At 38.9% G+C, this 15012-nt stretch overlaps 1 protein-coding gene across 10 annotated transcripts in view; it reads right to left on the bottom strand.

Moving 5' to 3' along the window:
* The window catches only part of RyR (Ryanodine receptor), a 112760-nt gene that overhangs the window by 48439 nt on the left and 49309 nt on the right, over window positions 1–15012 (bottom strand). For all 10 annotated transcript variants that reach the window (XM_053764718.1, XM_053764723.1, XM_053764720.1 and 7 more), the window contains 20 exons: window positions 14754–14857; window positions 14274–14410; window positions 13607–13696; window positions 12754–12878; window positions 12016–12198; window positions 11794–11841; window positions 11172–11289; window positions 10506–10720; window positions 9497–9644; window positions 8753–8947; window positions 7925–8056; window positions 6903–7032; window positions 6339–6487; window positions 5644–5792; window positions 4991–5153; window positions 3969–4161; window positions 2728–2805; window positions 1941–2064; window positions 1364–1457; window positions 850–981 (listed from right to left, as the gene is read on the bottom strand). In XM_053764718.1, coding sequence (XP_053620693.1) covers window positions 850–981; window positions 1364–1457; window positions 1941–2064; window positions 2728–2805; window positions 3969–4161; window positions 4991–5153; window positions 5644–5792; window positions 6339–6487; window positions 6903–7032; window positions 7925–8056; window positions 8753–8947; window positions 9497–9644; window positions 10506–10720; window positions 11172–11289; window positions 11794–11841; window positions 12016–12198; window positions 12754–12878; window positions 13607–13696; window positions 14274–14410; window positions 14754–14857 — 2707 coding nt within the window. The remainder of the gene's footprint in view (window positions 1–849; window positions 982–1363; window positions 1458–1940; window positions 2065–2727; window positions 2806–3968; window positions 4162–4990; window positions 5154–5643; window positions 5793–6338; window positions 6488–6902; window positions 7033–7924; window positions 8057–8752; window positions 8948–9496; window positions 9645–10505; window positions 10721–11171; window positions 11290–11793; window positions 11842–12015; window positions 12199–12753; window positions 12879–13606; window positions 13697–14273; window positions 14411–14753; window positions 14858–15012) is intronic.

Genomic DNA, 15012 nt, shown 5'->3' with positions numbered 1-15012 from the left:
ATATATGCTTAGATAGATACTATGTCTTAACATGGTTACTTGCTGTGACAAAGGAAACTAAAGACAGCTAGCTTTAGTAGCCAAATTAAGAAAAATAGAGAAAATTTCCATACAATTTCCCGGCCTATCTCATACGAAACTGCAAGATAGGTATTGTTAAACTGGGCACACGATGTAGGACAAATGACATTATGCGTATTTAAAATACGAATTTATCTATCTTGCATAAGCGAAACAAAATATATGACAAAGTCTACAGTTTTCTCTGTCAATGGTTACTTGGAAAACAGTTTTTACAAGCAAACCATTAATGCATAATGCTGATGTAAATACATTATTTACATGCTTTGTATTAGATAACGTGCAAGAAATAATCAGAATTAAAGATAATGTATCACCAATATAGGAATTACAACATAAATTACCGGTTTTGATTCAGGCTCCTGTGTGCATGGAATATTTAGATAACTAGGTACTATGTTAGGTAATGTTTTTAAATATCGCCTACGACAAAAATCGCACGGCATTGGCAAACATTGAGCGCCAATTATGTAGGAAGATTCAAATTAAAAATATATGTTTAATATAAATTTATTATTATTTTCCTTTATCACCTACAATCGTGTAGGCGAAGATTTTTGCGCTGAAAAAGATTTTTGATTGTAACTCTAGAAATCATAATCATTCTCTCTCACTCTTTCATCTGATTTTTTTCCTACTCAGACGACGTTTCTCTATTTCGCACGATCTTCGGCACCCTTAGTTGTCAGCTGTAGCTCTTCTACATCTTCTATTCCACATACATCAAAATCGAAAAACACATAAGTACAGAAGTTAATATATACTCACAGATTTGGACTGTCGCCGCATGGAGCTGCGGTTGGTGGTGGGCACGTCAACCTCCGAGTGCTCCACGGACCAGCCGATGGCCAGCAGAGCCTTTAGAGACTCCCGGACTGGCTCCTTGTAACGTTCCTTTTCCTGAAAGATTTTATTGATTTCATTATTTAGACAGGGGCGCGGGATTCCAGATTTTTTTTCATCTCATTATTATTTTCAAAATTAAGATTTTATTGATTTGCGAACCAAAGTTTTGACACATATTACTGATAGTTTTCATACAAAACTAAATTTAAAAAATATAAATATTTATATATTTGAGAGAGACAGTTATTTATTTATATCTCTAAACTAAGCGTTTTCATGGTTGCTTTATTAGCGTATGAGCTCAGTGTGTACACTTTCCTAATTTTTCATCTACCGTTCGCACGGTTGTCGGCGTCCAACTGCTTGAATGTCAACTATTGTTGCCGAAATTTCGAGAGGAAATTTTCAAACTAAAAAACCAAATGTAGTGACTTACATAATCATTCAGCATATTGTAAGGTTTGAGCCTGGGATGCGACTTTTGACTGTCAGACCAAGATTCACCGTACACCCATCCGAACTCGATTTTCCTACAAATAATAATTATGTTCAAACAAATCTAGCAGCTATTTCAACTCGCGCGCAGATTGTTGAAGTCAACAACGCGATAAGCTAGCAACTTATCACTATTTAATCCTAACTAATATTATTAATGCGAAAGTAAGTTTGTTTGTTACCACTTCACACTCCAAACCCAATTTTGTATGCCTGACGGCGCAGCATAGCGCACTATGTATTCGAATATAAGACCTATTGTAGTATAGGTATTATATTACGTACATATGTACGTACCTATGATAAAGACAAAGACAAATCCGTGTCTGTTCGCGATAAACTCAAAAAGTTGGCGCTATTTTCACTAATAGTTAATGTGACTCCTGAGGTAGGTTTTACCCGAGCGAAGTCGGGACGGGCGGCTAGTGAATTATGAATTATACTCTATGACCCTGGACGAGTGTGCTATACATATACAAGTGGTATAAAGATGTGTTACTGTATCTTTTAGTAGTCACCTGGAAGCCCACGCGTCGTGATAATGTTCCGAGAACTTCTGCACGATAGTGTTTAGGTCGTTGTTGAGGGCTACAGACGATGTGTTGATGGGCTGTGGGTCGTATTGGGGATTGTCTGGACCACCTGAAGCAATACAAACATATAGCTGACAACAATCCACACTGATATTATATATATGAAAGTGAACGGAATAAATTAATTAACGTGATTTTTAACCGCCGACGCAAAAAGATGCTAGTTGGGTGTTATAAGTTTGACCGCTACGTGTCTGTCTGTCTATGTACGTGGCACCTTAGCTCATCAACGGGTGAACTGATTTGGATGTGTTTTTTTTAAATTTGATAGCTAATTTTTATTTTTATGCGGTGGTTCTTACATATGTTTGATCAAAATAGGTTCAGTCGTTCAAAAGTTGTAGCGAAATGAATGTTGAAAGTCGGGGGTTTTTTAATTTGACTAACAAATAAACTTGTTTATAATGGAGATTGTGATAATGATTAACGGCAATCCGCCCGTAAATGTACATCACAGCCAGGCTCACTGATGGTCCACCGCATTCACTACATAGGAGACACGACGCTGCTCGTTTTTATACCTTAGGTAAGTAGCAAGCACATCAAGCTATCTAAAATCATTGCAAATCCGCCGCTATTGCCGTTGCATAAAGTTCTAAGCAGGGTGGGTAGTTTGAGGTGCGGTTGACTGTACGTCACAAAGATAATAGGAGGAGGCTGTTTTAAAAAGATTGTTAAATTAAGCAACGAAATAATAATTGATATTTTTTACCTGTACATTGGTTTTCTTTTCCATAAAACTCGTCATCGTAGTTCTTCGATAGAGAATAATCTGGAGGCAACGCACATCCTGGAAACAGAAAACGTTGGTGAAAATAAAATAATTTTTCATTGAGAGGTCTAGTTGTGTATTTCATGTGTTCTCTCTCTCTCACATTTTCGTATATTCCTAGTATTTAGGACTGTGATGCCCTACTGACCTTCAACCCTCATTGGAAATGCTATTGTTGCCTACGAGATGCCAAAGCCGCAAAGATATCTCTAAGTCGCATCGTACGATATTATCGGGAGGATATGGACTAGTCTTATTCACGGAACGCAATATGTGAATTAATAATAATAATAAATAATAATAAATATATTAGGACTAATCACACATATTGAGCTAGCCCCAAAGTAAGTTCGAGATTTGTGTTATGGGATACTAACTCAACGATACTATATTTTATAACAAATACATATATAGATAAACATCCAAGACCCGGGCCAATCAGAAAAAGATCATTTTCCATCATGACCCGACCGGGGATCGAACCCGGGACCTCTCGGTTCAGTGGCAAGAACTTTATCACTGCGCCACCGAGGTCGTCAAATTGTGCATTGATTGTTATTTTTGAACTGAATAATGTCATTTTTGTGCCAGAGAAACCTTTCGAGATCTTTCAAGTCACCAGCTGTGACTTGAAAGATCTCAAACGTTTTTAAAACTCAGCTAGGCGAGGTTAGAACAGCATCATGTTCAATCCATTCCCTTCATCGGGCGAAGCGTTATAGAAGCCATTAATTACTTCATTTTAAAAGAATAGCGACCTTCTCATATCAAACTTATTAATTTATTACGTTTAGACAAAAGTCGTAGAACAAAAGATGTTAGTCTCTATGTACCTTATGCGCCTTTAAATAATAAATAATAAATAAATATATTAGGACAAATCACACAGATTGAGCTAGCCCCAAAGTAAGTTCGAGACTTGTGTTATGGGATACTAACTCAACGATACTATATTTTATAACAAATACATATATAGATAAACATCCAAGACCCGGGCCAATCAGAAAAAGATCATTTTCCATCATGGCCCGACCGGGGATCGAACCCGGGACCTCTCGGTTCAGGGGCAAGCACTTCACCACTGCGCCATCGAGGTCTTTGGAAGATAAGATACCAAGTTTATGCGTAAGATACCAGTAACCCTGTATAACAGGAGCAAGGTGAAATCTAAACTAACTCACCTATAGCGATAAGGCAAGGCAAGGCCTTCCCAAACAGTTCTGGTTCGTAGTCCATCTTGCTCAAGGAATCGAATATGTTTGAGAACAACATCATGGTCAATCGTTTCTCTTCGTCGGACGAAGCGCCGTAGATCCCTTGTCCTGAAGTACTGCCGTAGTATTTGGCACAACGTTCGTAGTGGAGAGTGAGGAGCTGAGGAGATTTATAAAAGTTATTTTTTCACTCACACTATCTCATTTGGTCCATTAGATTCGGAGCAATTGGCTGTGACAGACGGACGGACAGATTAACGCACGAGCGATCCTATGAGAATACTGTTTCTTCAATATTTTGAACTATTAGGGAGCTATAAATATAATTGGGACTTAATCTCAATTACAATATTACCTACATATAAAATTGGATATATTACAAAATACTACTAATATTATAAATTCGAAAGTTTGTAAGGATATATGTGTGTATGAGTGTGTGTGTGTGTATGTTGTTACTCTTGTATGCAAAATCTACTGAACGGTTTGTTATGAAATTTGGTACACGGTACACATAGGGTACCTCCTTTTTTTCCGAAATTTTCACGGGAGCGAAGCTCCGGGGTGAAGCTAGTCAATTAATAAATCTAGAATAACAAGAGCAATAGAAAATCATGTCGGGTCTTGAATGACAATTCCAGTGAATGCCGCGTGCCGTTGGCGAATCACAGCAAGGCATTAGTGTTGTCACTGTCCTGTAGAGATGGGGCATCTAATGTATTGTACTCTTTCGATTTTTTAAAATAATAATGAGATGAAAAAAATCTGGAATCGAGCGGGAATTGAATTCGCGCCTCTGTCCACCCGGTATAGTGCTCTTAATAGATAGTGCGGATAGACAGGGGAGCGGGTTCAATCTCATTATTATTTTCAAAAATAAGGTAAAACGCATGTGTGACATGTGTAACAAATCAACTCTTTCGATTTTCTCGCCTCGCCTTACAGTACGGAATCCGAAAAATAAATTGGTATATTAAGCAATCACTCACCCTCAAAGCCACAGTAGTGTACTCGGACAATCGGGACACGTCAACAGTGAGTTTCCTTAACAATTTTAACAACATAGAGGGTTGCATGGCTGATGTCAGCGCGACGAGGAAATCGGAAACTGCTTCCCTTTGGCCTTTGGTCAACATGCGGTTTTTCGAAAGCCTGTAATACATTTATGTTGTTAAATCTATACATATGATATAACTATAAGTGGGTCTCCTGTACATAGGAGATATTAAAGAAAAATAAATATGGGGAGTCGTTATGGGACTAATAGAAGCCAACATATATTTTTTAAAATGTTTGTCTGTCTGTTAGTTCGCGCATTAAAACTGCTGAATGGAATTTGATGCGGCTTTCACAGCTGTATAACTTATGGCTTAACTTAAAATCTGGTATAGGTTTCATCGTGATACGTTGCTTAAGATTTTCGCGAATATACGTTAGAAACGGATTTACAAGTTTTTTTTACAAAAAGTCATTTCAGAATTGAGGTCAGAGAAATCTTGATTCATTCAACGCGTGACAAAAATCATCATGTCCTTGTAGTAAACCGTTGGAGAACCGTTGAGAGTTGTTGCCTCGTCGCAAGCTGGTCCTGAGTGCACCATATGATAACAGCTAGTTATTTTTGTAAATTCATATAAATTACCTATAGACAGTATGTAGAGTGGCATCGAGAAGGCTGGCATAGTTTTCTGCCTCATTATAGAAGTTTGCATGTTTGATGAGCAGAGGCAAGATAGAGTTGCCGATGTAGCGGTTCATAGACAAAGCCATGTCCGACTCACAGCCGTCATTCTGTAAAGGTATAATACAATACAAAATAATTAATTGCACATTATTTAAGGTACACATACAAAATGGTAATCACTACATATTATAAAACAAAGTCCTGTTGCATCTGTCCGTCTGTAATCACACGTATTTTTGTATGGCTTTCACTAATAGATAGTGTGATTCCTGTGGAAGGTTTAAGTGTATCATGTGTGTATTCATTTTGATTTTACGCGAGCGACGCCGGGTCGGGCCGCTAGTCAACTTAAAAGTTATTTAGATATATATTAAATAAATAAAATAAATATATTAGGACAAATCACACAGATTGAGCTAGCCCCAAAGTATGTTCGAGACTTGTGTTATGGTATACTAACTCAACGATACTATATTTTGTAACAAATACATATATAGATAAACACCCAAGATCCGGGCCAATCAGAAAAAGATCATTTTTCATCATGACCTGACCGGGGATCGAACCCGGGGCACCAATTCCTGGTTTCGCGGCGTCACAGCCACGAAAGAAAAGGCAAACTGAGAAGGTGAGGTAGAAAGAGAGAAACTTACCCTGTCAAGCATAGTGGCCGCTCTCAAATCAGGCAGGAAGGCTTCTTCGAGCAATCTGTAGAACAACTCCTGTGTTTCGATACCGTACACTCTCTCCAGAAACAGACCCACGCTTTGCTTGTGACCGGGGATTAGGCCCGAGGGCATATCTGTTAACAGATAAAAAAATCTATTATTATAAAGAGGTAAGCGTTTGTGAGTTTGTATGTTTGAGGTGGGTAATCTCAAAAACTACCGAACCGATTTCAAAAATTCTTTCACCATTAGAAAGGTACATTGTCCAAGATTGCTATGCTATATTTTATCTTAAAATTCCCACGGTAGCGAAGCCCCGGGCAACATCTATAACAAATAAAAACTCGAGCTATTATATATATATACTATATAATATATATACACTAACTATCCGCCTGTGTTTCTAAGCTTTCTTCATAAAAACCACGCAACGGGTATTGATGCAGTTAAAGGCTTATACACACAAATGATCCCGTACAAAGGCCGGGTCAGGTCGCTAGTGTATTGACAGTGGGTTTTGTATTGTGTACCCCATTAATTTATTATTACCAGACTTGGGCCTCTCCTCGCCAGCTGCGGGGTTGTTGAGCGTGAACCTCAAACTGAGGACCCCCTGTAGGTCCTCCAGTGGTACTAGAGACCGCAAGATGGCGCGCGCTCGGAGCGACTCGTTCTTGCCCTGAAATTAAACACCACAAATAAAACCATCGAATTAGCCAATTTTTAATTGAATTGAATTTTTAATTAATTTAATTTTTTAACGGATCCGTAGTATTTGATGTCTGGCAAAATGCTGAACCGATTCTGTTCTAATTTTTGAAGTGAAAACTTCTTTAGCGGCGTTGTGAACTTTTTGTGATGGTAAAAAATGTTAAACTCGCGCCAGGACACGTGACCTGAGAGGTTAGTGCGGGTTTGCATTTCACTTCTCATTCGAAGTGACACCCAGCGAACCAATCAATCAATCAACCAATCACATTGTAGTGTGGTTGTCTTTGCGTCACAATGGCGCAATGTGATTGGTTCGTTTCGGTGGTTATCGAATCGATTCGATGGTGAGAAATGAAATGTAAACCGCCCTACGCACTACGCCCACTAATCGAACATTTGTTAGACGTCTAAAATGGACAACATTAATATTCAAGTTTTCAATTCTGCCGGCACTCCTGGACTGCCACCCGTTCCTTTTCCTTTTGAACAAGAATTTAATCATAAAAAATACAACTTCGATCGGCTGTAAAGTCATAACTGAATCTTCGTTTACTCAGGGCTTCGCCGCTTTACAGCCTCGGATGCAACTGGGAAACACGCGACAGTGAGAGAGAGGGAAAGATAGATTACAAAACATGTACCAGGCGGAAATAAAGCCTGGGGGGCTACCATGAAACATAAAACACGTAGCGCGTTATTACGTCCACAAGATCTGCTTTTTTTTACACGATGCATACACGATATAGGAAAAAGAGACAGCATGTGTACGTTAGTAACGTGCTACGTGTTTTTAAGTTCCATGGTATACTTTCTGATTATAATAAATTTAATATTTTTGTGCGATTTGTGCGTGTACTTACAAGGGCAATAACAGCGGCGTCAGGCGCGCATCGTCCAAGCAGATCGACGAGAGTACAATAGAAATTCAATATAGCTGCTCCGGTGTCGATGTAGTCTTCATCGTCATCGGATTCCGGCAAGGGGTGACTGAACTGTGGGAAACAAATATCCTCAGTTTTTTTGAGTCTAAAACGGGTCTCCGACAATTGCTTCGTCCTCTATTCTGTCGGCGATTCGTAGATGAAGGGTTCTGTTGTTCAAACGCCCGATGTCGAAACATTCTGTCGACGAAACGTTCGTAGACGAAGCAACTGTGGGAGAACCGTTTCTGACTTGTTTTTTTAACTCTTCCAAACAAAAAATTATAAATGGTCGCAGAAACGGCGGACTCATCCTATTATTATATTGTCCCTGGAATACAAAATAACATGAAACACAAAAGACGTAGCACGTCATTTACGTTCTCTCTTTTTTTCACACGATGCGTACACGACGTGGGAAAAAGACACAGCATGTGTGACGTTAGTAACGTGCTACGTGTTTTTATATTTCGCGGCAGACCTTCTGTGGTCCTTCTGGATCTTCTCGGTGGCGCAGTGGTAAAGTGCTTGCCGAGAGGTCCCGGGTTCGATCCCCGGTCGGGTCATGATGGAAAATGATGTTTTTCTTATTGGCCCGGGCCTTGGCCCTAATCTAATTATCTAAATATGTATTTGTTATAAAATATAGTATCGTTGAGTCAGTATCCCATAACACAAGTCTCGAACTTACTTTGGGGCTAGCTCGATCTGTGTAATTTGTCCTAATATATTTATTACATTCATTTATATAAAAGACCCATAACTCACGTTAACATCACCCTGTTGCTCCATCTCCCTCAGTTTCCTCCTGTCGGCGATCCTCTCGCTCATCTTGTTGGCATCCACGATCGCCTTGAGCAGCCCCTCCCCCTCCCCCCTCAGCGCCGGCCCGAGGCACTCTGGTCTTCGGATCAACAGACGGATTACTAAGTTGGCGTTCTCTTCGACGCTCTCGCCGTTTACCTGTCGATAAAGTATATGTCACATGATGAATGGATGATAGTAACTATTTAATAAATGATTTTATTCGTTAATGTATGTTTACGCTATTTACTTGTATTTTATGCTTATTTTCTGGTATGTTTATCTTCACTCTTGTTGACGTAATCTTTAGGGAACTACCATTTTTGACATTTTGTATTGATTTGACTGCTAGAGAATTCTTACGTATGGCATTATGTCCATTTATTGTTAGGTTTTTACATGGTGCCACAAAGTATATAATTTTATACCAAAAATACTCAAATTAAGTTATTTGCCTAAAGAAGGTAATAAAGGTTACAAACATATCCATATTATGTACTAGCTGCGCTTCGGGGCTTTCGCTCCCGTGGGAACTTCGGAGTAAAACTACCCTATGTGTTATTCCAGGTTATATTCTACCCGTATACTAAATTTCATAACAATCCATCCAATAGATTTTGTTTGAAACAGTAACAAACATACACGCACACATCCTCACAAACTTTCGCATTTATAATATTAGTAGGACGATTGATTTCATTAACTTACCCAAACACAGAACCTCAGGAAGTCCAAATATCTTTCACCTTCCACGGGGTCCCAGCCCAGGTCAGGATACCCCTTCTCCACCAGCTCCGAGTTGCTTTGGAGACCACAACGGGAGAGGTACACTGCTATCTTTTCCAAATAGTGTTCCCTGGAGATAGGATTGAAATGATTATTTATTTGCAATGGACGCACACATACTTATATATAGGACACAAAAGAAAATAAACAAAATACAAAATTCATGAAGACAAATTAAAAAAATCCCCGACTTTCAATATTCATTTCGCTACAACTTTTGAACGGCTGAACCGATTTTCATGAAACATGGCTAAGAACACTCGGGATAAAATTATCTATAACACAAAAAAAAAACTAAACGAAAATCGGTTCATCAGTTTACCGTACAGATACACAGACAGACACGTTAAACTTATAACACCCCCCTTTTTGCGTCGGGGGTTAAAAATAAATGTAGGCGCGGTGTCCTCTTGGCTCGAAATACAAATTTCAATCAATCTTGGCTATTCTAACGGGTTACTTACTTATGCTTACATATTATAAATCAAACTCCTCAGCCGCGTCTATTTGTATGAACGCAATAAACATAAAAACTAGCAAACGTATTTTTGTACGGTTTTCACCAATAGATAGTGCGATTACTGAGGTGAGCGAAGCCGGGACTAGTGGTCCAGTTGTGAATAATTGAAAGACAAAAAAATACGGGCAAGAAGTGAAAGCTTGAATATTAACGTTGTGCATTTTTACGACTTACGAATTTTCGATGGGTGGGTTTAGTGCGGGTTCGCATTGCACTTCTCACTATCGAAATCAAAACGAAACCGATTCGAAATGAGACGCAGTGAACCAATCACACCACAGTGTGGTTTGTCGTTGCGTCACATTGGAGCAACGATGTCACATGGCTCAGGTCACGTGTCTTGACGCGAGTTTAACATTTTCACTTCAAAAAACGAGATCAGCGCCACCAAATTTAGAATAACAAACTAACCTCAAAGCCAAAGCCAATTCAGTGTTCTCCATGAGACTAGAATAGGCGACATCTAGTGGCGTAGATCCTCTCAACGAAGGCCGAGAGAGTAGAATGTTAGAGTTTTCCAACAGGAAGTCGAAATGGTCGAACATTGCCTTTTGATTCTGTCTTCCCGTGCGACAGAAGTAGCAGAGGAAGCGACAACAAGCCACTACCATTTCGTGGGATGTATCCTGAAAAAAAAAGTTATAATCCATACTTATAATAAAAATGTAATTGGGCTATGTCTGTACATAGGAGATATTGAAGAAAAATAATTGTGGGGGTATTTATGGGAAAAATAGAAGCCAAAATATTTCTTTTATAATTTTTTTTTACGCGGGCGAAGCCGCTGACAAAATCATGTAGTGAATATAAACGCTGACTGTGCGGAATGGAGGAAATAAGTACTTTGGGCTGTTTATTTTGCACACAGCGACCGCACCTTTTGCGCATGTAATTAAAACAAGATTGTATCTATATTGTTATTGTGGGCAATAAACGATTATTGTATTGCATTTGAGGCGTCGTACAGGCCCCCCAGAGTACAGGCGGCACACAGGCCAGGAAATGTATTGTGCCATGGTTTGGGTAGAGGCACATGGGTACTAGGAAGAATGAGAGCAGCAGCAGCAGCAGCATTACCTTCTCCTTGTCCACGGCGGCGGGCGGGCCGGCGGGCGCGGCGTCACACTGCGCCTGCGCACGCCGCCCGAGCGTGTTCATCATCACCGCCATCACGTTCTCGTGCACGCGGAGGACTCTGGATAGATCATAAAGGCTTTTAGTCGCGTCTGTCGCGTCTGTCTGTATGAACGCGATTTTCATTAATATATCTGAGTAAGGTTTGGATTATTTAATTATTCGCATAACAATTTTGACGGTTGTTCCATTATATTTTAATGTTAATTTCAATGGCTTAATTTCTGAATCCATGCAGTAGATAATAGACGTAATTTTCCATGGAGTGTATGATTTATTATGGTTTTACCCGAGCGAGGTCGGGAGTGGCTGTCCTGCCAAGCCAAGCTGTCCAAGTTCTTCAAAATCAAACCAAGTTATTTTTTACAATAGTTGTATTGTTTTACAATAGTTGTATTGGTTAGATTTTTAGGTTATAAACGTTCTAAAGGAGATAATAAGCTTAAATAAATAAAAAAAGGTTATAGTATAAATGTCTAAGATAAATGGAATCAATCACCTACTAACATTCACATCTGTATCTCTCCACTTAAATCTGCGCTAATTAAAGTTTAAAACGTCTTACCGAATCAGATCGGGATGCTGGAAGAATGTATGGTTGTTGACGAGTTTCCTGAAAAAAAGTTTGTTATTCAAAATTTTTTCAATTTGATATACAGCAGACAGGTTACTTGTATAGACTAAAAATGCCACGGGTAACCTCTATGACACTACCGTATAAACTCCTATACACGGAAGTTACATATTTATAGTAAGATGACGACGTGAAATAAACTCGAAAACTCACCACAATCTCTTCCTCATCAACTCCTCCTCTTCCTGACTCATCTGCACGGGCAGCAAGGCTCTGATCTGACTCAGTCCGACCCACATTTCGGCCACATCCAGTTTTGTCTTAGCGTTGATGACGTATGTCTTCTCTAGGGCACGAATCAGCTCCCCTATGGCGTCGTATTGGCGGACTAGGAGACTGGGGGAATATTACAATTTATTTATTTATTAAACTTAATAGTTATAAATAGCTTTATATTAATTTTTAATATGTGTGTGTGTGTACAAAATATAATCTGTAAAAGTTCAACATATACATTGGACATTATACATTGGAGAGACATAAAGAAAAGACCAGTCAGGAAATTAGGGCTTTTGCCCATTCATCATGGCAAGAAAATCAAACCTACCCACGGCAAGACGCCACCTCGCACGTAACTGTACGTCACAGCCAGTTACGTCTACTAATCGACGTCCCACCGTACTATGTACATATGGACTAGAAAATCACTTGACATATAATATATTTAACAAGAAAAAAATACACTTACACAACACAATAATCTATGTCCTTCTCCATACTCTTAATTATATATATATATATATATACGAAATTTCAAGAAGATTGGTTGAGTAGGTAACGCGTGAAGAGGTACCAAACAACAAACTTACTTTCGCATTTATAATATTAGTTGGGATTAACTTTAAGCCAGTAAAATTCCTTAAAAACTGAAATAAAGACGGACAAAATTACCTGAACATCTCGCGGACAAGTTTAGGAGTTTCGATCTGTGACTCCTCGGCCCAAGTGACTATCGTCTGAATCAGTACTTTTCGGAATTTCTCTTCAGGTGTTTTCCTCGGGGGTTCTTCTATAGCCTATAACACAGTTTAAATATTTCATTTTAAGAAGGCGTTACCTACTCACTAGCGCCACCGTCGCCATATTTAACAATTTGCGAAAAACAATAACACAGAATGGGCACCTTGCTTAGGGGCTTTCTTTAGACATTTTTTATTTACAAATATAAGATTTTTTTAAGATACGTAGATTTTAGTTTAATTTAAAATTTGATGGTAAATAGTGATTTTAAAATATTAATTGTGAGAGGTTCTAGTTTATCTGAATAAATATTTTGTAACACAGAAAAATATGCTCCAACAAAAAACAGTGTAGAGTAATTTCCTGTGGCATTTTTTGTTTTCATTAATAATTAAAAGAATTGAATAAAAATGTGATGGTCGAGCCAGTGTTCGGATTGAGCCAGTTTGAAAATCAATATGATCTAACTAATTATACGAAAATTCATTAATACGATTGCTGTCGCCTGCACAGTTTAGTTTCAATCAACACAATTTTTCATGCAAATAAATATATTCATGGTTTATTAATGTTTACACATACAAAAAAAGTCACGTGAGACTTGAATAAAACTCCGACCAGAGTTAGCAATAACACACTCGATACGAAAGAAAGCGCAAAAGTATACGAGTCACTCCAACTTAAGTCCTAAGCTTTTTTATTATTTTTCTATATGTGTATGTTTGTGTATGTGTGTGTGTTCATAAGAAAGATATGTTCTATTCTATTCTATGCCAAGTCTTACTTTGGGCTCTTCCTCCAGTTCTTTGACGGTGTTTATAATGTTGTATATCTTCCCGAATGCACCCGGCTTTGCTTCGGGCTCAGCTGACTCCTGCGACGAGAAATAGAATAGTACGGTCGGCTGCAGAACTCCATACACAATTTTGAACTTTATTCCCAAGAGATAAGGTTCAAAAGTATGTATGCAGTTGACGACCGTACTTGATAAGAGTTCTGGAAACGTTGGGCATGAAGTGGTTGTTCTACGCCCGCCTGCGAACTAAAAGGTCCAGCTAGTGTGTATGCGACAACTTGTCTACTACATAGCGATAAGTAGTCGTAAGTCATGTCAGATGCCTTTAGGCGACTTAAATAAAATCTTACACCAGTGTTAGCAATAACACATTCGAAAAGAAGAAGAATGTTGGACAATACACAGAAAGCTGGATTTGGATTAAGCTGAGTACGTAATCTTAGCGTGTCGATGTCATTTAAAAGATTTATTCAAATTTTCCCCGTAAAGTCCTGTATCTGGAGGCCCTGGGTTCGATTCCGAATAGTGCTAATATTTTTACATATTTTACAGATGTTTGTCTACGGTTCTGGGTGTGTTGAGTCCGGTACTGTGATTGAGTCCATCGGACCCGAGACTGTGTGAGACATAGCCACATGAAACAGATATATCTTACGTCTCCGTCGGGCTCCTGTAGCGCCGTGAGAGACACGTGCGACATGAGGCCGCAGTGGAAGTCGTTCATCCTCAGGATGAGGTCTTCTCCGCACGGCCAGTTCTCCTTGTCTTCCGATTCTTCCATGTGCTTGAAACCTGGAAGATACAATACAAAATTCTTTGTAGCACATTAATTTGTGTATACATACAAAAACATATTACACAATAACTTAAAACTTGAATAGCTAATAAAAAAAATTGCAATAGTAGTTTTTTTGTTTGGTTGTTGTCGTGTCACAATGGCGCACTGTGATTGGTTGACTCTGTGTGTCGTTGCGGGCGGTTTCTACAGAGAGAAATCCACAATAAACGCACTTTTATTTTAAGTGATTTCTTGAATGAATTAATTGAAAAGAGGTTTCCTATTTGTAAGTTTTATATTTATACTGTCATGTACATAAATAAATGAATGGTGATAATGAAGGCGATGTCTACTCACTGAGAATAGCGTTCATTTGCTCCCTGGGTGGACAACGGTATTCCCTCGTCTTTTTGGCGGCGACCGCGCTGGGTAAGTCCGACTGTTTGATTTCTATGTAACGTCTGAAAGGAAGCATTGATTATAAGAGCTCTTCTCTCTATTATATTTGCGTATGTTTCATTCGGGGCTGTGAAGCCTGGAGTTAGCGTAAAAAATGAATCTAAAAATTTCGGAAGATTTGGCTGCAATTTCACAACCGGCAGCCTGCATTGCGTCA

The sequence above is a fragment of the Plodia interpunctella genome, chromosome 26, assembly GCF_027563975.2.
Source record: "Plodia interpunctella isolate USDA-ARS_2022_Savannah chromosome 26, ilPloInte3.2, whole genome shotgun sequence".
NCBI classification, from domain to species: domain Eukaryota; kingdom Metazoa; phylum Arthropoda; class Insecta; order Lepidoptera; family Pyralidae; genus Plodia; species Plodia interpunctella.
This window is presented reverse-complemented; position numbering and strand designations above follow the sequence as displayed.